Below are 21,566 nucleotides of genomic sequence, written 5' to 3' on the forward strand. Positions count from 1 at the left end.
AAGATTGACAGGAAAGGGATTCTGAGAACCTACAGCGACGACAGGGAGAAGAGCGGAAGGGAAGGCAACTAAACAAGTGTTTTTGCGGCTGGAAGGCAGCTGGACCTGTGACAACAAGCGACGGAGACGTCAGCAAAGGCCAGATCCCGAGTCAGCAGCAGGAAAAGCTGAGAACAAACCCGGAGTCCTCACCAGCACATCCTCAAAAGGCTCAGGCGGAGGTGCTGAAACGGAGCAGGGCCCTGCGGTCCCTCCTCCCATGTCCTCCGCCTGCCTTTTGTCTGTGGAAAAACTTTAGCCAACGAATAAGTGTAATCAGAGAAAACGCAGAGGCAAAGAAAACAGTCAAACAAATAATCATAGTTTAGTCATTACGCAGAGTTAAGGACCTTTAGCTCCTCCTCAGGGGCTACGGATAATATTCTGAGCCGTATCCTGTGAACTGTCTCCTAGATACTGAAACCCCACCAGGTGGAAGAAGCTAACTACATGATGACCAGGCTGTAGCCATGACATAAGCTGCCACAATTCTGAGAACTGGCCTCAAGGAAATGGGAACAAACCGACCCTGGAACTGAAGACTAACTGTACCTAAAACAGTCAAGATGACGCTGGTCAGACCACCGCAGAACCAGTTTCAAGGTGAGTGTCAGAGCTGACTGTGCTGTTGCTACATGTAGCGCCCTCCCTCCGTCTACAAAAGCTCTTGGCCCCTGACTGTCAGTAGGGGGAGTCAGCCTTTGGACAGGAGTCCCGCCCCTCCCCCGCTGGGTTGCCAGCATTGGAAATAAAGCAAACTTTCCTTTCCACCAAACGTGCCTCTTTACTGGCTTTTGAGCAGTAAACAGCACCCGTAACAGTCCACTCGGAAACTGGGTGGCTAAAATAAGGACGATTGGTTGAACTTGCTTAAGGAGAGACTAAGCCCCAGATGGCCTCCTCACTCCACCCAGCTGAGTGAATCAATCCTCCTCCGCTTCGGTAGAAATGGGAGGTTTATTCTCTAGAGAGGATATAATACAGGCTCCTTGGACTTGAAGAATGCTGAGCACAGCTGAGAGTCTGAGTCTGTACCAAAATTAGGGGAATTAGGTTAAAAAAAACATATGCATATGGAGTGCAGTGTGTGAGACCTCTGCCCACCTTCTCCCAGTCTCCACTGTCCTGTTTCTCCCTCGGACCCCAGACCTTTACCCTCCAGCAGGAGATTGGGTGAGTCCTCTGTGAGGAATCTGACATTTCCAGAGGAAAAGACTTAAAGATGTTGAGTTGGTGGGAGGATTCTGCACAAAAGGCCCAAATCGTTCATCCTACACTGAAGACAAATTCTATGAGCTCCATCTATGCCCTCAGAGCTCCCAAATAGTTTTTTAGTTTCCCGTTCTTACATGTGAGCAAACAACCAAGGGTAACGCAACATCTTTCTACTGAGAAACAATGAGACCAAGACAAACAAAAACTCAGTAGGAACAGACTATGCAGGACGGGAAAAAACCTCTCCTCATTACCCTCCTGCAAAAACAAGCTTGCCATTAACATCTTCAAGAGATAAAAAAAAAAATCCATGAAATAAGATCAAGAAGCTATAAAAGTAATATTCAGATGACAAAAAAAGACCTCTTGACTGTTATAAAAGTAAAAACTGCAGCAGAAGTTAGAAATTCAGTAAAAGGGTTGAAAGAGAAAGTTGAGGAAACCTCCTAGAAAGTAGGGCAAAACAAAACAAAGGCAAACCACACACATACACAAACACAAAAACAACAAAAGATATAGGATAAAGAGAGAAAAGTTTTTTTTTTTTTTTAATTTACAAGGCCAGTCCAGGAGATCTAACACCCAAATAGCGGGTTCCAGGGAGAACAGAAAAAAAAAAAAAAGAGAAAAATCAACAAAATAATTCAAGAGAATTTCCCAGAACTGAAGGACATGGGTTTTCACATTAATTTTTGGCCCGATGGAGTAAATGAGACCCAGACAAAAGAAATAAATGAAATTTCAGTGTGAACTTCTTCAGTCTGGAGCACACGTGATGAGGGTGTAACAGCCTACTCTCATCAAACCATCTTTTTAACTTGAGAAGCAACGGGAAGGTATGCTACACTAAAACAAGAGAGCATGTGAGAAAGAGGAAGATGTGTGATTCAGGAAACAGGGACTCCAACTCAGAAGACAGGCCAAGGGAAGCCCTCTAATCACAGTGCAGAAAAGTCCTGGAACAGCCCTGCAGTAAGCCTACAGAAAAAGCAGTCCAGACAAGAAAGGAACGGGAGTAAATAAGAAAAACCTGGAACTCACAGTTTACGTAATATGATGGACTTTGTGGACTATTGTTCTGAGGGACTATTATAAGCTGTAGGAATAAGTAGCAAATAGATACAAAGAAAACTAGGCAAGCGAAGAAACCAGGTGATTATTAACATCAGGAAAAACAAAACGAGAAGAGAAAGGGAAAACAGACAAAAAGGACATAAAAGACCTCCTTCCAGCTGAGTTAGCTCTCTGAAAGCAGGTTTTCCGGAAATTACACTCACAACTTTGTGCTTATATCTGATTGTCCAGAACTTAGTCCTGTGGTTCTACAGAGCTGTAAAGGAGGCTGGAAAATGGGGTCTTTCATTTCAGCCACCAACGCGCTCTACTGAAAACTGATGTTTCGTTACTGAGGAGGAAAGGGAAAATTCATGTTGGAGGAGACAAGTAACGGTCCTGTCACAGACAGTCGCTTTCATCAAGATGGCACTGCACAATGAACACACAGCTGACAAAAACCTTTATGAGCTAAATAACATGGCACCAAAACATATAAAGCAAAAACTACAGGAAACACAAAATCAAATCATTAATAAGCTACCTCTCCCCCAAAGGGTCAGCTCCAAGGAACAGTTAGTGTTTTAAAAACTATTCCAGATACGGAGGAAGAATGAAAACCTATGAAATGATCACATCCTTGATCCTATAAGCCTGACAAAGGACAAAAAAAAAAAAAAATTCAGACCCATATTATATATGCATATTAATGCAAAAAATCTAAATAAAATGTGGTCAATACCATCCAACGGTATATTAGTTTCCCATTGCTACTATAACAAATTACCACAAATTTAGTTGATTTAAAAAGATCAAACTTACTATACTACTGTTCTGTAGGTCAGAAGTCTGGTACAGGCCTAACTGCACTAAAGATCAAGGTCGCCCAGGATGACCTCCCTACTTTAAAGCCAACTGATCAGTTACCTTAATTACAAAAGTTCCTTTTGCCATGTAATATAACATTCACTGGCATGACATGGCAGGGAGGGGGACTGCTCACTTTTGATGGGGAATCAAAACTGTACCTGCCACAAGCAATACATTGAAAGAATAACACGCCAAGACCAAGTGGCAGTCATTCTAGGAATGAAAGGCTGACTTATTATTAGAAAACCTGCTAACATAATTCATTATATTCATACATCAAAAAGGGGGAAAAAAACCCACATTTGTCTTAGAAGATGCTAAAAAGGCCTTCGAATAATATTCAGCATCAACTCCAGATATTTTAAATTCTAAGAGCTATACTTCTTTAACTTGATAAAAACTGTATATACCTTAAATGACAGTAGTGCCTTAGTGGTAGAATGCAGGACAGTCCTTCAGGTCAGGGAAAAAAAAAAAAAACCTGTCCATCATGACTCAGTTCTGGAAGTACTGCCCAATGTAATTAGACCAAAGAGTAAAATGATAAATATAAATATTGGAAAGGAAGAGGCAAAAGGATAAATATTTGTAGATGTGACATGATCACCACCCTGAAAAGCCCAAGCGAATCAACTGAAAAACTATCAGAAGCAGTAAGAAAGTTCTAGTAAGGAAGCTGGAGTATAAAGCAAATAAGAAAAATCAATATCTTTCTTATACTCCTGAGAAATCCAGTTAGAAAATAAAATGGGTGAAAACACCCTCTTATCACAACACCAACAAGAAGAACAACAGGTAATATAATACCTAGAAATGCACTTAAAATGAAAAGCATGGGCCCCATAAAGTGTCGGTCATTTCACGAAGGGGCAAAGAGAGGACAGGGCCATAGACTGCAACAGACCAAGTGATAAACCTACTGCAATTCTAGTTAAAATGTCAATGGCAGGGACTTCCCTGGTGGGTAAGACTTCTCGCTCCCCATGCAGGGGGCCCGGGTTCGATCCCTGCTCGGGGAGCTAGATCCCGTGTGCATGCCGCAACTACGAGTTTACATGCTGAAACGAAGATCCCACGTGCCGCAACTAAGATCCGGCGCAGCTAAAATAAATAAATAAATAAATATTTTTTAAAAGTCAATGGCAGTTCAGGATCAAATTATCATAGTACTCATTTGGAATAACAAACGTATAAAATAGACAATAAAGAAGAGTAATGAAAGGGCTTTGTCCTGCATTGACTTGAAATACATGATAAAACTAAAGTAGTTAAACAGTGTGGTACGACTGCAGAAACAGACTTGTGGGAAACAACAGAAAGTTCAGAAGTACAACCGAGCGTACTGAGAGACTGTATTTACGAGCAGACGGTGTTCAGACCATATGTAAATACCCACCCCCTGCAGCCACCAGCCCAGGACCCAATCACCATCTGCAGCAATCAGCCCCCAACAGCCAGGACTTGATCAGTCACTAACAGCTTCCCTAATTTTGCCACCATTTCCAATTTAGAACCAAATGAGAGAAAGCTGAATATGTTCCCCTAACCAAGCACATAGGACACCCTGCTTCCAGCTGGCCGCCCCCAGCTTCCCCAGGCCCACAGCCTCGCTCAGGGAAGCCCTGAAGCCTTACCTTTCCCAGTAGAAGGCTCTCCCTCCCCTCTGCCTGCCTTTGAGATCCGGCCAGCTCCCTTGCTATATATAGCAAGCTCTGACTAAACAGCCTTTGCTTTTTTCATTTAGGAGGTCTTTGTTTATTTCCACAATATCTACTGTGGCGGGGTGCCCTCAAGTTCAAGTGAGTGGGAGAAGGACAGAGTATTCAACAATATTCAACATTTGAGGGGGGAAAAAAAAGAGATTTGTACTGCATACCCACATCAAAATAAATATCAGACGCATCAAAGAACCAAATGTAAAAAAGGAAGTTGTGAAAACAGTAGAAGGAAACGTGGATCGCTCGGCACCACAATCCCATGAGGAAGGCCAGACTGGTTGATGCGTATTGTCATTCACAGGTGAGACGCTCAGGTCCAGCAAGGCGAGCGGCAGAGCCAGGATCTGAACCCAAGCTTGACTCCCAGCTCCCAGCGTAAAAGGGACGAGTGGGTGGGAATGGGAATGACTAAGAGACGCTCCCCTTCCAGAACGTGGTAAGGCTCCGGCAAGCTGCCAGCAGTCAGCTGGATCTGGACAGACAGTGCCTGGGGGTGGGGACCTTCCTGGGAGGCGGCGTGGCCAGGGCCGAGGCCCCGCCGGAAGCGGACTGCTCACCTGTTGGGCTTGTAGCCCATGCTATCCATCAAGCACGCCTGGTCCCTGTCTCGCGGGAAGTCGTGCAGCACCCACCCTCTCTCAACGCAGTCCTGCTGGTCCAGGCGCTGCTTCAGCACCTTCATGATGACGTAGCTGGGGACTGCAGAGAAAGGAAGACAGCTGGTCACTCTGCCGCCCTGGCCACCTCTCCTGACCCAACAGGAAGGTGAGGGAGCGTCCGCGGCCATGGCCCACGGACTTCCTAACTTTATTTGACCCTGATTTGAACAGGTGAAGAGGCCGTTTTAGGTGGACAGGGCTGTGGGCGCCCGTTTCCCAGGACCCTCCGAGGTCCTAGCGATGGGAAGAACATGGCCACCCAAGAAGGGAAAAGAGCACTGGGTGACCTTGACCTTGAACTTGAGTTTTCCCTGACTTTGACAGGATATATGCCCATCGGCCACCAGGGTAGCTCCCAGCCCTCCAGTGATATGTGGGCCTCCCTCCCCGATCCCCCTGCAACCGCAGGGATCCAGTTTTTGCAGCAAAAAGACTTTTCACAGAAGCATACCAATCCCCAGTGGAAGGTTTGGTTTTCCTCCAGTGGGATGGCAATGGTGCCCCTGAGGCTCTCTGCTAATTCACCATACACAAGCGACCCCCTTCTTTTCCCCTTGCCCCAGTTCTCACCTCCTTGATGTTCAGAATCAAATCCCTCTCAAGAATCACAGCTTTAGTTATAACCAGAGACTGAAATCAAGTCTCACGGAGAAGGAGATGTTGAGAAGCCCCTTGTTTACATTACTGCAATTGACATTTTCCTGAAATTTATACCTCTCTTCTCAGATTCATTAAAAGGCCTATGTTGCTAGTGTACTGCGTTCTAGCAATTTGCACTGCATTTCCTGCACTTTGCATTCATTTTTCCAGAGATACTTGGTAAATATTACCATTGTTTGCTATGAATGTGGCCCCCCCCCCCCCCCCACCAACGAGCTGGTTTCCTGGAGCTGCAGTGACAGGCGGCTCAGCAGCCTTTCTGGAGATGCCCTGTTCCCTCCGTGAGTCAGCCAAGTGGCCCTAACGCACATGCCAAAGGTCCCCGGCTGACAGCCAGGTGAACGTGGCGGTGAGAGATTCAGAAAAATTACTGCTTTCCTCCATGGCTGTGATGTGCCTGGTTACTGCCCTGTGGCCAAGAACCATAAACCTCATCTAAGTCATTTGCATTTCCCTGATTTTGTTCTTTCTTACATCTTCAGCCTTTCTTCCCCAGTCCCTAGGAAAGAGCAGGAAAGGGATTTTGCTCTAATGAGAAGATTTGGCTGAGACAGATCGGTGAGAAGTTGATACAGCTAATCCCATCCCTTCCCTGCTCAAACCTGCCATGGCTCCCCAATGCTCTGGGGATAAGAGCAGTACCCTTCCCCGTGGTCAACAGGGCCCTGCAGGACCCAAGTCCTGCCTCCCCTCCCTGTGAATCTCCCCCAGCTCTTCGCCTCCCCTTGAATGTGCCGGTCCCTCCATCCAGAGCATCCTTCCCTCATGCCTTGCCCGTGGCCAGGCCCCAGAGGAGTGTCCGCTCCCTGGACGGCCCGTCGCTGGGTTAGCACCTGTGCTTCTTCACCTTCACTTGCCACCCCTGTTATTAACTCTCTGGCTAATTCTTTGTGTAACGCTGCCTCTCACGAGGACAAAGGACCATGCCCACCTCGCTCTTCCATGATAACACAGTGCCCGGCAGATAGGAGGCATGGAGGAAAGAGACAGGAACCTGCCCTTTTCAAAGCTGCAATGCAACTAAACAAAGATGTTAAAACCAACTCGACCAGGCTTTGGGGAGCTCAGAAGAAGAGAGGAAGGGAAGGAGCTGGGCTGGAGGCACACGCGAATGCGGGGGCTGGTCTCAGCCCTGCCCTTAGGTGCCAACCGACCTCCACTCGGTCAGGCAGGCTCTCCCAGTCTCAGTTTCCTCAACCGCCAAAGAGGATGCTGGGACCTCTCACCACAGGATCAACACGACGCACAGCTCCAGGCATGTGGGAGATGGCACTCAGATGGGGGCTGGTACTTTCCAGTTTGGGAGATGTATGTCAGGAAACAATGTTTCATGAATATGCTCATGTTTTCCCCAAGGTCAAGGTCACGGTGTGCTGAGTTGGCGCCTGGGATAAAGGATGGTTGACTTCAAACAAGCCTGGGCAGTTAAAGATGGAGAGACTTAGGGCTTCCCTGGTGGCACAGTGGTTGAGAGTCCGCCTGCCGATGCAGGGGACACGGGTTCGTGCCCCGGTCCGGGAAGATCCCACATGCCGCGGAGCGGCTGGGCCCGTGAGCCATGGCCGCTGAGCCTGTGCTCCGCAGCGGGAGAGGCCACAACAGCGAGAGGCCCGCGTACCGCAAAAAAAAAAAAAAAAAAAAAAAAAAAGATGGAGAGACTTAGGGACCTCTGTCCTGAGTCCTCTGTTCGTATCCTGGGGGTAGTAAACCTACTGATCCCCCTGCCTCCACTCCCCAGGGGCTGTTTACATTCAGGGCAGCAGCGGGGAGGACAGAGGGGCAGCTGTCACAGCTTCGGCTCGTCCACCCCGTGCCCCCTTCCCCGCGCACGCAGGGTGCACCGGCTCCCACCGGCGGCCCCTGTGAGGAGTCAGGGTGCAGAGAGCCAGCACTAAGGCTACTGTGTGAATAAATAAGGGGTCTTTTCTCTGATCCAGAAACCTCATGTTTTCTGTCAAGAGAAATACAGATTAAAGACAATTGTGTGTTAAGAATCTACCATAGAGCTTTCCAATCCAGGTCTACCCCTAGATATGTACAGACATTCTCAGTGAAATAGTAACTAACACAAAAGCAAGCCTGTCCCAGGGATCCGTCCACTGGAGCGTTACGAGCATCTGTGCTGAGTCCAGGGACAAGGGCTTGACGCTGCCACACACACAGCACACAAGAAGCCAAGGGCCCTGCCCTCCTGAGGCTGACGTTGTGGCCAGCGAGACAGACAATACATGGATAAATGCCCATTTCAGAGTCATAAACACTATGAAGAAAGCAAACCAAACGATGGGATGCTGCTGGTTTGACTGGGTCCAGGATGGTCTCTGAGGTCACAACCGGCCGAGATCTGGACGGTGAGTCCAGCCTCGTGAGATCTGGGGAGGATGTTCGGGGTGGCACTGGCAAAGGCCCTGAGGCTGGAATGACCTTGGCGCGTGGAAGGGATGGAGGAAGGGCCAGTGTGGCTGGAGCAGAGTGATCTCCGGGGAGTGTGGGTGGGGAGGCCCTGCCAGGTCTTCAGGAAGGAAGGGGATCTGGCCACCCCCAGGCCATCTTGGGAATGCCCATGCTCTGGCCCTTGGTGCATATCTATTGAATGAACACGTGGGGGTTGATCTCAGGATCCTGAGCTAGGACGTCCCGGAACGCGCGCTTTGCCACGTTCGCACAAGGACTGCTTATTTTGTGGAATCAGCCAGTGGAGTCCCCAGCTGGGGTCCCCAGGTCCCATGGATGTGGCGAGTGAAGAACACTTTACCTCCTAGAAAGTCTGCAAAGAGCTTGGGCTGAGGACCCCTGAGTGCAAACCAGCTGTGAACAGCTCCAGTTTTCTAAATTTCTAAAAGGAAACCAAAAAAATTTTTTTAAAAAAAGGAATTCCCTGGTTGTCCAGTGGTTAGGACACGGTGCTTTCACTGCGGTGGCCCAGGTTCAATCCCTGGTTGGGGAACTAAGAGCTTGCAAGCCGTGTGGCACAGCCAAAAATAAAAAAAATAATAATAAATAAAAGGAAAGAAACCATCTTTTGCTGACCCCACAGGCACAGCGCCCTCAAGTCCTTGGGCACCCTGAGCAGCTGAGGGGCGCCACAAGCCTCCAGCGGCACCCCGTTAGAGAGAGGCCGGCTGTGGCAGAAAGAGCTCTCTGCACCCCTATCCCAGTCCCAGTCTCTGCGTCAGCAGACGGGGAAGGTGGGTGGCCTGAGCTCTAAGTGGGGGGCTGCAGGAAGATTTGTAAATACTGCTGCTTCTATGAGAGTTCCTTAGAATAAAACCCAGAAAAACTCAGCTCTTAGCTCCCCTGGGTTCCTTTCTTCAAGCAAGTGTGAGCGGAGAGCCCAGTGGTCCGGCTGTGGGACCTCCCTGACCCTCAGAGTCCTCCTCTGGGACACCTGCCTCACTGGCTGTTATGGGGCCTGGAGACAACTTGTGGGAGCTGCCAGATGAGAGCTCTTCTTAAGGGGTGGGTCCTCGCTGCGCGCGGGCTTTCTCTAGTTGCGGCGAGCGGGGGCTACTCTTCGTTGCGGTGCGCGGGCTTCTCATTGCGGTGGCGTCTCTTGTTGCCGAGCACGGGCTCTAGGCGCATGGGCTTCAGTAGTTGCCGCACGCAGGCTCAGTAGCTGTGGTGCACCGGCTTAGGTGCTCTGCAGCATGTGGAATCTTCCCTGACGAGGGCTCGAACCCGTGTCCCCTGCATTAGCAGGCAGATTCTTAACCACTGCGCCACCAGGGAAGTCCCTGTGTGCGTATAGTTTTAATTCCTCCTAAAAGTTTACCCAGATTCCCATCAGATGGCTACAATGAAGCTACTGGCAAGAAAATGGGACCTTTAAATTACAAACATGAAGTCCAACATCTGAGCTTGAATCTGGCTTTAGGAGAAACGGGCTTGCCCTTGGGAGAGGAGGTCATTGGGTAATTACTTTGCTGACCAGTGATACCCCAGGCCCATTAAGGCCTCAGTTGTTTGGTGGTGAGAATGGCATTGGGCCAATAATTTGTTTTCTTCAATAGTCAGGGCTTCCCTGGTGGCGCAGTGGTTGAGAGTCCGCCTGCCGATGCAGGGGACATGGGTTCGTGCCCCGGTCTGGGAAGATCCCACATGCCGCAGAGCGGCTGGGCCCGTGAGCCATGGCCACTGAGCCTGCGCATCCGGAGCCTGTGCTCTGCAACGGGAGAGGCCACAACAGTGAGAGGCCCGCGTACCGCAAAAAAAAAAGAAAAGTCAGTGCTGTTTGGAAACCAAGCTGCACTCCAGGAGGGATGTCTGAGCCACTGGGCTTCTAGGGGCAACAGTGGGCTGCTCGTGCAGCTCGGAGCCTTGGCGATTCAGAGAGGGAAAGACCTGGTAGTTCATCCCTTTGACCACCCCCCTCATTTCAAAGTTGAGAAACCAAGTCCCAAAAAGATTGTGACTCAAGTGACCCACCCAAGCCAGTTTCTCAGCCTGGAAGAAATCTGACTTAAGGTCAAGAAATCTGACCAGATAAAAACACAAAGAGACTTTTTGGTTTGGGGTGGTTTTTTTTCCCTATTAAGTTGGCAAAGATTTCTAGAGGGAACTTCCCAACTGGCATCAAAAGTTAAAATGTACATGCCTTTTAGCCCAGCAATCACGTTCCTAAGAATTTACACCTAAGATACAACAGCACATACGACCAAAGATGTGCACATAAAGATGTCCATTTCAGTGCTGTTTATAATAGTGACAATCGGAAACGATTTTAAATGTCCGTCAGTAGAGGACAGCTTAAATAAAGGATGCACGTCTATGCAATGTGATATTAGGTAAGCTCTAAAAACTCATTTATATTTATGTTGACTCGGAAAGAGGCCTAGAACAGAATATCAAATGGGAAAAAAGCAAGTAAGCGGCTTGTATAATACGGTCTAATTTAAATGCATATTGACATACATATACACACATGCACATATCTACACACGCACGGGGGAGAGAGGAGGGCCCCACTGATGCCCCATGAGTGACAGACGGTCCCTTGGGGACTCAGGGTCCTGGAGTTGAGAGAGACAATAACACAAGTCAACACATCCTGGCTGGAAAGGCCTGAGGACATGGGAGGCGTGGCAGTGCTGAGCGCTTTGGAGGAGTGCAAGGTCACATTTCTGGAGGACTGGGGAAGACGACGGATACTCACACGGACTCCAGCTTCGAGCCAAAACCAAAACAAGCCCCTCTCTTCAGGCTCTCAGATTAGCCCTTCTCCTCCGAGGCCCGTACCACAATTGTGAATCAATCATTACTGGTGCAGTATTTGTTCAATGCCTACATTCCCACCCTCACCCCCCTCTGGAGAAAGCAGGGACCCCGTCAAGGTGGCTCGTTACTACACCCGCACATTCGGCATTGTGTCCCGCACATGGCGTAATAAACACACTTAGAATGAATGAATGAATGAATGCAGAGTACCAATTCCCCCAAACCTGGAGCTCTGAGTCAAGTCCTGTGGCAATGGGAAACAGCCCTTCCCCCAGGGTTCCCTTCATCCATGCCACAGCCCACCCGTGAATTAAATATGCAGTCAACAGAAGACGTGTTGACGTCTGGGATTTGTTTCAAAATACTCCTGATGGAGAGGGGGGATCTTCCTGGCGGATTCCACATGCACCGGGGGTGACCATGAGCTCACATGGGCTCCTCATACTGGTTATGGGTCCCTTCATGTTCCTTATTCTATTCTCTCTGCTTTTTGCATACATTTAAAGGCCTCCATTAACAAAGTGGGTTTTTTGTTTAAAGGAAACAATTGAAAGGCCTAAAGGAGGTGGAAATGACCACTGTGAGAGACCACTGCAAAACGACAAAGGATGAAATCTCCCTGGAGGTCTGTCCTTGCACCCCAGAAGCGGCTCCACTTTGGGGGGATCTGAGGGCTGGACGGAGCCCTAGCCCTTCTGTCACTCCGCTCTGGGCCCTGGAAGCACTGCCCAGGAGCCTGGCATCTGCACGGATCTGCCTTCCTGGGCAATCCCGGGGAAGCTTCTCAGACCCGCACACCAGGCCATTACCCTCTCTGTGTCTCAATCAAGGTTGAACGTTGGTAACTGGGGCTCCTGGGGCCTGGGAGACAGAGGCTGCGAGGCCACGGAGGTTCGCTGGTCACCTCCCCCTCCAGCACGGACAGCTCTGGGCAACACCAGGGGTCCCCTCGCAGGGACGGGCTGTGCTCCCCCATTGGAGGCTGGGAGACACTGCTGGCGGCGAAAACAAATGACAGACCCCTCTGGATACCGCCTCGGGGGCCCTCCCGGACACAGACACGGCGTGCGGGCCCAGGGGTGAAGGGTAAGGTGGGAAGACCCTGCCTTAAGTGCATTTCCCGGTCGAACCCCTGCAACTCCTGTATCAGGTTTTCCGCTCTGTGCCTTCGTTTGGCTGCCGCCTTTTTTCCCCCTGTAGGCCATCCGCTCACTTTTCCAACCCCACATGGTCTGACCAGCCGGTTCAGCAAAAATGCAGCCTTTTCAGAGCAGATCTCGGCCGCCGTGTTCTGCTGGAAGTTGAAAGTCCCCTTGATAACGCTGTCCATCGCCCTTCATCCCCCTCTCGGAGAGAGAGATTTTCAGTGTAGTCGCAAGTCTTTCTCCACTGAGTCAGGTGCCTCAGGCTTGATTTCTGGGCTTGACAGTTAACATCTTACCCTGCGTATAAGCTACTGCCAAGGGCTACCTCTCCGGAATGTCCTGTCAACCCTAAATTTAGCAAAGTGCAAGATATGAATATCCCATTATTTCGTAAAGGCCACATCACATGGTTTCGGGTGTTTTTTTTTTTTTTTTTCTGCAAATCTTCCATAAAAGATGGCAGTCCTCACGTTGACCTCGAGGTTATTAAAATCTCAATCCACGTATTCCCTGCCGGCCGGCTGTGCTCGAGGGGTGGACGGGGAGCCTCGGTCACAGGCGAGAGGTTCCCAGGTCCCCCACCAACCCCACCCGGGACACCCGGCCCACCCTTGGTCTTGAAGGGGAGGCGTTCCTGTTCAAAGGCCTGGGCCCCAGGTCAAAGCCCCCGCCTGCATATCAATCCTACGGCTCAGACGGAAGAAAGTACCCCCCTGAGTCAGGCTACCATGAGGTGACTGGACAGGACTCTTCTTCCCAGGCTGCAGGTGTAACATGCTCAGTCAAGTCCAGCTCAGAATGCCAGTGGCATTCGTTAGCCAGGGCCCCGAGAGAACAGCTAAGCCAGCTCATGATTTGTCCTGTGGAAACCAGAGCCGAAGGCAGAAGGGACTCTCTCGGAGCCCTTCCCCCGACCCCTTCCTGCCGCCTGTGGTCCAAGCCTCTGCATCCCTGACCCGGGGCTCGGCTGCTGGGGGAGGGGCCCGAGGGGCACCGAGGTTGCTGGCGCTGGCCCTGAACGGCTAGGACGGAAAGTGGAGAAAAGGAAAGAGCTCCCTCAGCCGGTGCTTCAAGGTAAAAAGACCCAAGGTTGATTGACGCACCCAGGACAAGCCATTTAACCCTCCCACCACCCCCGGGCAGATCAGAAAACGCTGAGGACCTCACCACACAACCTACACACTCCCGACACACACACTCAGAAACCCACCGACACACTACACACACCCAGGCACTCACCTATAATACCCCTACACACCCCTACAGGACACGCACGTTACACACCTGCTACACGCGTACCTGCACCCTACACACGCTATCCCCCCTTGCGCAACACACACGCTCTACGCCCCACACCCTCCTACACACAATACAGTGCACGCGCTTACCCCCTCCCCTACACACACACACACGTGGACACACACACACGTGGACGCACACACACGCACACACACACACACACACATACACACACACACACACACACGCAGCCTGTAACTGCCTCTGCAAAGTCTTTCCCTCTTCAAGGCCCCATTTGAAAGCAAGTAAAGGGGACACTTGGCATCTGTCGGGGGTTGTGGGAGACTCAGCATTCCCCCCCCTTCCCAACATCCCAGTGCAGCCCCGGACCCCGCCCCCTCCTGATCAGGCCCAGTGGGAGAGTCTTGGAAAGGAACCCAGCTGCGGAGGAGAAAGAGGGGTTGCTTTCATTTCTGTTTTTCATTTCCATCCCATGCATACTGATGCTCCAAAGAAATGGGGCTCCCATTCCCCCCACACATCTGTCTCCCCCACATTGCTGGGGGCTTGACCCAGGATCTGGGCTGGGCTCTTCCGGGCCCCGACTTACTATCACTGTAATTCAGTGAAAGCTAAACTCCACTATTTCTGGGAGACCGTTACCCTTCGGATGACACTGATTCCTGGCAGCTGAGGCCTGCGAGCCCTCCTCTCTGCTGTAACCAGGAATCAGGAGTGTCTTAGAAGGACCTGCAGCGCCACAGTGCCAGGACCTCGGGCCAGGCTTTCCATTAGCGACGCTCTTTGTTTATTATTTACTGCCACCTGCTGGTCAACCATGGATCCTGCGCCCCAAGTGAGCACTTAAAATGATAAACAGAACATTTCTAAAACTGGTACAGCAGATGACAAGGAGAAACCAGCTTGTTCGAATTGGTTGTACTCCACAATTCTCTGGGGGGAGCAAGCCCCTGGGAGAGCTTGCCTCCTTCGAAAACTCAAGTCACTTCCCCCGGCCAAGTGCCTGCCTTGGCCAGCCAGTGTTTCCCAGGCACAAGATGGAACGGATGTCTTTTAAGACTTCTTCAGGTTCCAAAAGTCTGTATCCTAATATCTCTATTACTTAACAACAACATTTAAATCTGCTTGGCAGACAATGGTGCCAGGAAATAACGATTTTTAAAAAATAATTTAAAAGTTTTTGGGACTTCCCTGGTGGTCCAGTGGTTAAGACTCCGCACTTCCAATGCAGGGGGCCTAGGTTTGATCCCTGGTCAGGGAACTAGATCCCAAATGCTGCAACTAAGACCCAGTGCGGCCAAATAAATAAATAAACAGATTTTTTTTTTTTTCTTTTGGCGGTACGCGTGCCTCTCACTGTTGTGGCCTCTCCTGTTGCGGAGCACAGGTTCCGGACGCGCAGGCTCAGCGGCCATGGCTCACGGGCCCAGCCGCTCCGTGGCATGTGGGATCTTCCCGGACCGGGGAACGAACCCGTGTCCCCTGCGTCGGCAGGTGGACTCCCAACGACTGCGCCACCAGGGAAGCCCAACAGATTTTTAAAAAATAAATAAATAAAATAAAAGTTTTATTTCCTGCCACAATTAGCAAATGGGTTTCAACAGGAAGTTTTCTTCTTAGAGTTGACAACAATTTTTTAATATTGGCTTTTTTTCCCAAGTCCAAAAGAGTACATTAGGCCTGGGACTCTGACCAACCAGGAGGCTGGTCTGTGCTCCTCATCCCTCGGTGAGCGGCTGCCCGCTTTCTATCACTCCCCTCTCTGCCACGTCTACCGGGGCCAAAAGCAAAGTTAAGACTGAGGTGCCAACACTGCTGACCCATTCACAGCTGAGAGGCGGCTCTCCAGCAGTGGGCCCCTGGGCTTCTCTTGCTAATGAGGTTTTAGACGAGAAAAAAAAGACCATTTAAAAACATCCTTCTGGGGTGGGGTGGTGGCGGTGGTGGGATGAACTGGGAGATTGGAATTGACATATATACACTAATATGTATAAAAGAGAGAACTAATAAGAACCTGCTGTATAAAAGATAAACTAAAATTCAAAAACAAAACCATTCTTCTGTAAATAAATGGGGCTTCACTTAGCAAATTAATACGACTTTTAATAAAAATGCTCACTTAGACACACTGTGGATAATGATTTGGTAATTAGTTAATCTTAAAACGCAGCTTTACATCTTTCAGTGGGAAGTGAGAAGAGGCCAGCAGTCCAGGTGCGGACCAGACTGTTGTAAAGTGCAGAGTATTAACATTAACGGTATACTGCGGATCAAAGGGTTTAAGGGGCACGGGTTTCCTTCCATTTTAATGAAGTCGGGGCTCAGAACCAGTTACTTCCGCCCACATCTCAAGGGCAGCGAGAATGCCGTTGCCCACATGACCTGTGAGGAGAAAATCAGCGACTACTGGGAAACCAGGAAACAACCATAAGCCCCGTATTCTGGGGTCAAAAAGACGCGACGGCATATTACTTAACAAGCATGTGTGCCAGTGCTTACTATGAGCTCAGCTCTGTTCTGAGCATGAATTTTCTCTGATAAAAGTATCGATTCATGTAATCTTCATAACAACCCCATTTTACGGATTAGGAAACTGAGGCACAGAGAGAGGAAGTAACTTGCCCAAGGCCACGCACAAATAGGTCGTGGAGCCCAGAATTAAACCCAGGCCATCAGGCTCTGAGGCCACCTGCTCCACCTCTGCTCTCTGCCTGCCTTTCAGGGGAAGAAACAGCATGAATTCTGCCCTCCGTTCTGCATTTCGTTTGCAGCGTGCCCTTGGGTGAGTGACTTTACCTCCCAGCTGGGGTTTCTTCCTCTTTAAAAGAGAACTGGACTCTCAGTTCTCTGAGCTCCCTGAAAGCCCCTACGTGGCACGTCTGAAGTCAGGCCACCCCCAGCTCTGAGGACCCATGAGGCCATCTGGGTTCAGCCTCACCGAGTCATGGGATGCAGCCAACCCTGAACCAAACCAGAACGTTCAATGCAAGCTTTCCCTAGGGTGGCAGATTAGAGGTGGCCACTCCTACCGCTGAGAGGGGACTCTAGCCCCCCCCCACCCGCCTTGAATCTGGGCTAGTCTTATTGACTAGCTTGATGGAAGTGCATTCTGGGACTTCTGAGGCTGGCTCAGCAGAAGACATAGCTTACCCCATCCACCACCCCATCCACCACCCCATCCACCACTGCCGCCCTGGGCCTCCTTGGGATGCTGGTTCTGGGGGAAGCTAGGACCACATAACGGGGGCTGATCAACCCAAGGCCGCCATGCTGGGAGGAAGCCCAAGCTAGCCGTGTGGAGAGGCTGTACAGAGAGAGGTCTGACCAGCCCCATATGGTCCAAGCATCTCACTCCAGGCCCCAGCAGATGCAATAGGGAGAGGGGGATGAAGAATCCTGCCCCAGCAGATGCAATAGGGAGAAGAACCAAGGAACCAGGTTGACACCAGAACCGAGAACAACATGTAGGGCCCCAGAGGAGCCAGCCCAGTTGCCTCTAGCTGTTCAAGCCATGCCAAGTAAGGCCCAAGGCAGTGCGGGGTGGAGCCGTCCCTGCCACACCCTGCCTGAAATCCTAGTGCACGAAATGAGGAGCATAATGAAACAGATGTCCTTTTATGCTGTCACATTGCAACAGATAACTGAGCCCCAGACGTGGAGCAGACTGGGCTTCTGCCAGTTCCTGGTGACCATATAGGGACCAGGGACCCAAAGCTGACATTAGTCACAGGAAGAGAATACGATACCCAGAAAATCCACATTTGAAACATCCGTCTACCGAACAATCTTGCTGCTACTACCGTGAGTTCTCCTACAATTACGACAATGAAAATACCGTAACTATTAATAATCATACTAGTAAGTATCGAGTAAGTGGCCTATCGTGTGCCATGCACAGTGCTAAGCATCTTACAGACACGTTTTCATTCAGGTACCTAACACGCCATGACTTGGATACTGTGAAAAGCTCCCCCTTGCAGATGAGGAAACCGTAGTTCTGAGCGGTCGGGTGACTTGCCCAAGGTCACGCAGCCGGGCAGTGGCAGGAACCGAGCTGGAATCAAGTGGTGATTGCACAGCCCAAACCTGCAGCCGCTCCCCTGACTGTCGAGGAGTGACCGTCGCTGGCCACCTGTCTAGAAACCTGTCAGGCTGCCTGCTGCCTTCTATCGCCTGTTCTCCCTTTGTTCCTTTGAGACAAACGGGGTCTCACCTACACAGAAATGCAGGCAGCAGAGGGGAGCTTCTGGGCCCCCGACGCCACAGGGCGTGCCTGCCTGCTCTTGCCGCCCCACACTGCCCCAGGGCACGTGCTGGGAGCTCAGCTGTGAAATCGTTCGTTCACCCACGAACAGTAGCTGAGCTCCTGGTATGAGCCACGCTGGCCATGGGGACTGGGGGGCAGACAGAGCAGAGCAGAAGCAGAAGCAGAAGCATGCAGCGGGAGGTGCTGGGAGGGGTCCCAGACGAGGTCTTTCTTACCTCCCGGTAACCTAACCGTGACCCAGTGGAGAGAGGGTGGTGAGATCAGAGTTCTAGCAGCCAAGGTCACAGCTCGGGTAAATGGAGGTCTGAGGTGAGAGGTGACGAAGAGGGAGGTGTCTCTCCCCGCCCCCTCCCCTGGGTCCCAGAGCAGGCCCCAGGGAGGAGGGGTGGGAGGGAAGGGCACAGGCACTTCCCTATACGCTCTGTACTCTCCCTCACCTCCCGCTTCCTGCGTTTCTCTGCCCCAACCCCCCCTCCCTTCGTTCTACCCCGAGCCCACTTCTCGCTCAGGGCAAAGCTGGAGGGCATGGCCCCCGCACTCCCCTCCCCGGCCGATCACAGCTGTGCCACGTTCCCCATGGGGAAGCTGCAGCACTGCCTTCTAGCTGACAAACCCCGTCAGGTCTCCAGGGACGCGACGTGGCGACTGTCCGACGTGTAGGGGCCAGAGAAGGTCACCGAGGGCAGCCTCCCCTCCACACCTCAGGCCTCACTCACAGCCCGAGGAGAAAGCCGGTGTCAGCTCCCCCTCCGGGGCATTCTGAGAGGGGAAGGGGCTTCGAGCTGCACCTGCCTGGAGGGGGTCGTGAGGGGCTGGCCAGACGGTTGCGCAGGGAGACCTCCTAGCTGGAGGAGAAGGCTGGGCCTTGGGGCCTGGCCTGTCGAAGACGATTTCACAGCTGAGTGGCTCGGAAACCACCAGGGCTGCCCGTGGAGGGGAAATGCTTCCAGAAGCTTTGGTCGGAGTGAGAAGGACACCCTGCACCTCTGGGCTCCCCTTCTGCTTTGTGATCTGCACGCCTGACACACAGCAAGCCCCCGATGAACATTCAGCCCAACAAAAACAGCTGAGCTGCCCCTCTTTGGTGACACGGCAACAGTAGACAGGCCCCACTCTTGGGGGGAGAGAGACGTTTCATTGACCAGATGCACGAGTGAACTGAGAGCCCCTCACTGCCTCAGTTTCCCCGCTGCTCTGGCCACTGAACAAACAGCTTTGCAACCTTTTGGCCACAGACTTTGGGCTGATGCCCCAGCAAAGCATCATTTTAATAATGATGCTTTTGCAAATCAAAGTCTAGTTTTTACAGACTAAGAGCTGGTCCCCCTAGGGGCGCAAACCTGTTGATAAAGCTTTCTACGGCTGTCCTCATTACAGGCCTCTGGCCCTCACGACGCACCCCGACTTTGAGACCCACTGCTTCTGCTGGGCCGTCTCAGCAGGAAGACTCCTACCTAGTTTCCAGAAGGAAACCTTTGTAGTAGTCCCAGCGGAAAAGTCAAAAGTTTGACTGGAAAAAAGGAGCTACTTCAAAAGCATTGTCAGACCGCGAGGTGCGGGTGCCTTCAAAATGCATAAATTACAGGGGTGTCCATTCATCAACCGACAGGCGGCCCGACAGTGGGGCTCTGGGTGGGGGCACCAAGGGGACGTGTGGGGACACATGCGCGGGAGGTGCAGTGCGTAAAATACACGCTGGATAGAAGAGTAAATTAATGTGTTTATTACTCACTGCTTGGAGTGCGTGCGCGCGCCCGCGCGCATGTGTGCGGAAAAATGAAAGAAAAATGTAGAGTTTTTTCAATAATAAAAAGGGAGTTGTACTGCGGGGCCCCTAAAGCTTGTGAAAAATTAAACTCGATGGATTCAAACTGTCCTATTTCCACTTCAAAAGAGAAGAGGCACTGAGCTCTTCCCAAGTTATCTTCAAACGCCCAGCACCCTAGAAAGTTTCTTTAAAAAAATAAAGGCTCCTGTTCCCCCAAGCACTGTACCGGTTACTGTACCCACTGTCTCTCCCTCTTCTAATTATACCCCTGTGAGTCTATTAATCAACTGGTAAATTATTTAGAGAGTCATGCGCTGTCTTCAGCTGGTACAAACACACCACATGCAAAGACTTGCTGGAAACGGGCTGGGGTCCCTCGGGGTCTCCCCTCTGCAGTAAGACAGCTTGCAGCTCACCAAGGCCGCACTGTCAAAAAACAAGAAATAGCGTTCCGCTTACCTCCTCGGATGGGAAGATTTACTTTGTCTTTCAACTCAGCAACTCTTTGCAAGGTTTTAACAAAGGAGAAAAGCGGATGTATTGTCGAATCTTTGGTGTGCATTTAGTGATGAGAATATTAATTCCCCCTAAAAAAAAAAAAGGCAGCACTCGGCTGAGCTCTGATCCATGCCTCCTGGGATGTGGACTCGTGGAAGGCTCTCGAAAACGCTCATAATCATGCCAATTTGGGGCTGGTTTGGCTTGTCTGTGCTCCGATGGCTGCGTTGGCTGTGGTGAGGTCTCATTACCAGAAAGGGTGCAAATCAGAGACTGGAATCTCCCTCAAATCTCCCACCTCTTCTCAGGTTCTATTAGGCCATGAGGGACCTTCTCCAGATAGAAATATTTCAGAGACACGGGGTATACGGGAGGGGGCACGGGTAACACTTGGTAATGATCTGTCTTCCACATTACCTTTTCTACACACCAGGACTTGCGCTTTCAGGGGAAAGTTATTACGCCAATTAAATAGCTGTTTTCTCAGCTGAAAGTCAGTATATGTGTGGCATGTGCACCAAGGAGTTTGGGCCTTTTTTAATTGAATCACTCTAGCTGTTGGAGTGCTGGCAGGGGCTGGTTACAGAGGTAAAGTGACTTAGGAGCTCCCTGTAACTTGGCCAGTGAGCCAGGTTGGCAGGTGCTGGGGTGCACAGTTCTCCCTTCCAAGGCTCCTGGAGAGACAGGAGATGGGAAAAGCTGGGGTCTAACCTGAAAACCCCACCCCGGGGACACGCCCTCGCCAGCGGTCCCCCAACCTGACAATCCCAGCACGTTCGGAGCGCAGTGGGGACGGATCTAGACAAGCATCTCACACACTTAGAGCAAAGACTTAAACCAACGAGGACAAAATATGCCTTTGGCTGTTCTAATATCTCCCCTGGGTCACCGGGCTCCGGAGGAAGCGCAAGCAATGTTCGAGAATGAAAACAAGGCCCAGAGCCCGGGTAGAAGGCAGCCCTGCTGAACCAAAGAGACGGTGGTGCACCACTAATTAGACCCAGCAATCTGGAAAGAGGTTACACCTACTGCCAACAGCCACGGGACCGTAAGTTATGGCCGAAATTCCCAGGAGAAGGACTAAAAATAAAGCAACGCAGACTTCTTTCTGATGGGGTGAGTTGAGGCCCATGAGAAGGGCTGGTTTTCGTACTAAGTGAAACTTGGGAAATGAGACATTCCGATGGGCAAAGACGGGGG

At 50.8% G+C, this 21,566-nt stretch overlaps 1 protein-coding gene across 1 annotated transcript in view; it reads right to left on the reverse strand.

Annotated features, from left to right (window-relative positions):
- AK8 (adenylate kinase 8) overlaps window positions 1-21,566 on the reverse strand; it is a 128,361-nt gene that overhangs the window by 47,927 nt on the left and 58,868 nt on the right. Inside the window, exon 11 of the mRNA XM_079927432.1 lies at window positions 5,453-5,594. Coding sequence (XP_079783558.1) covers window positions 5,453-5,594 — 142 coding nt within the window. The remainder of the gene's footprint in view (window positions 1-5,452; window positions 5,595-21,566) is intronic.

Source organism: Stenella coeruleoalba (assembly GCF_951394435.1).
Source record: "Stenella coeruleoalba genome assembly, chromosome: 7".
NCBI classification, from domain to species: domain Eukaryota; kingdom Metazoa; phylum Chordata; class Mammalia; order Artiodactyla; family Delphinidae; genus Stenella; species Stenella coeruleoalba.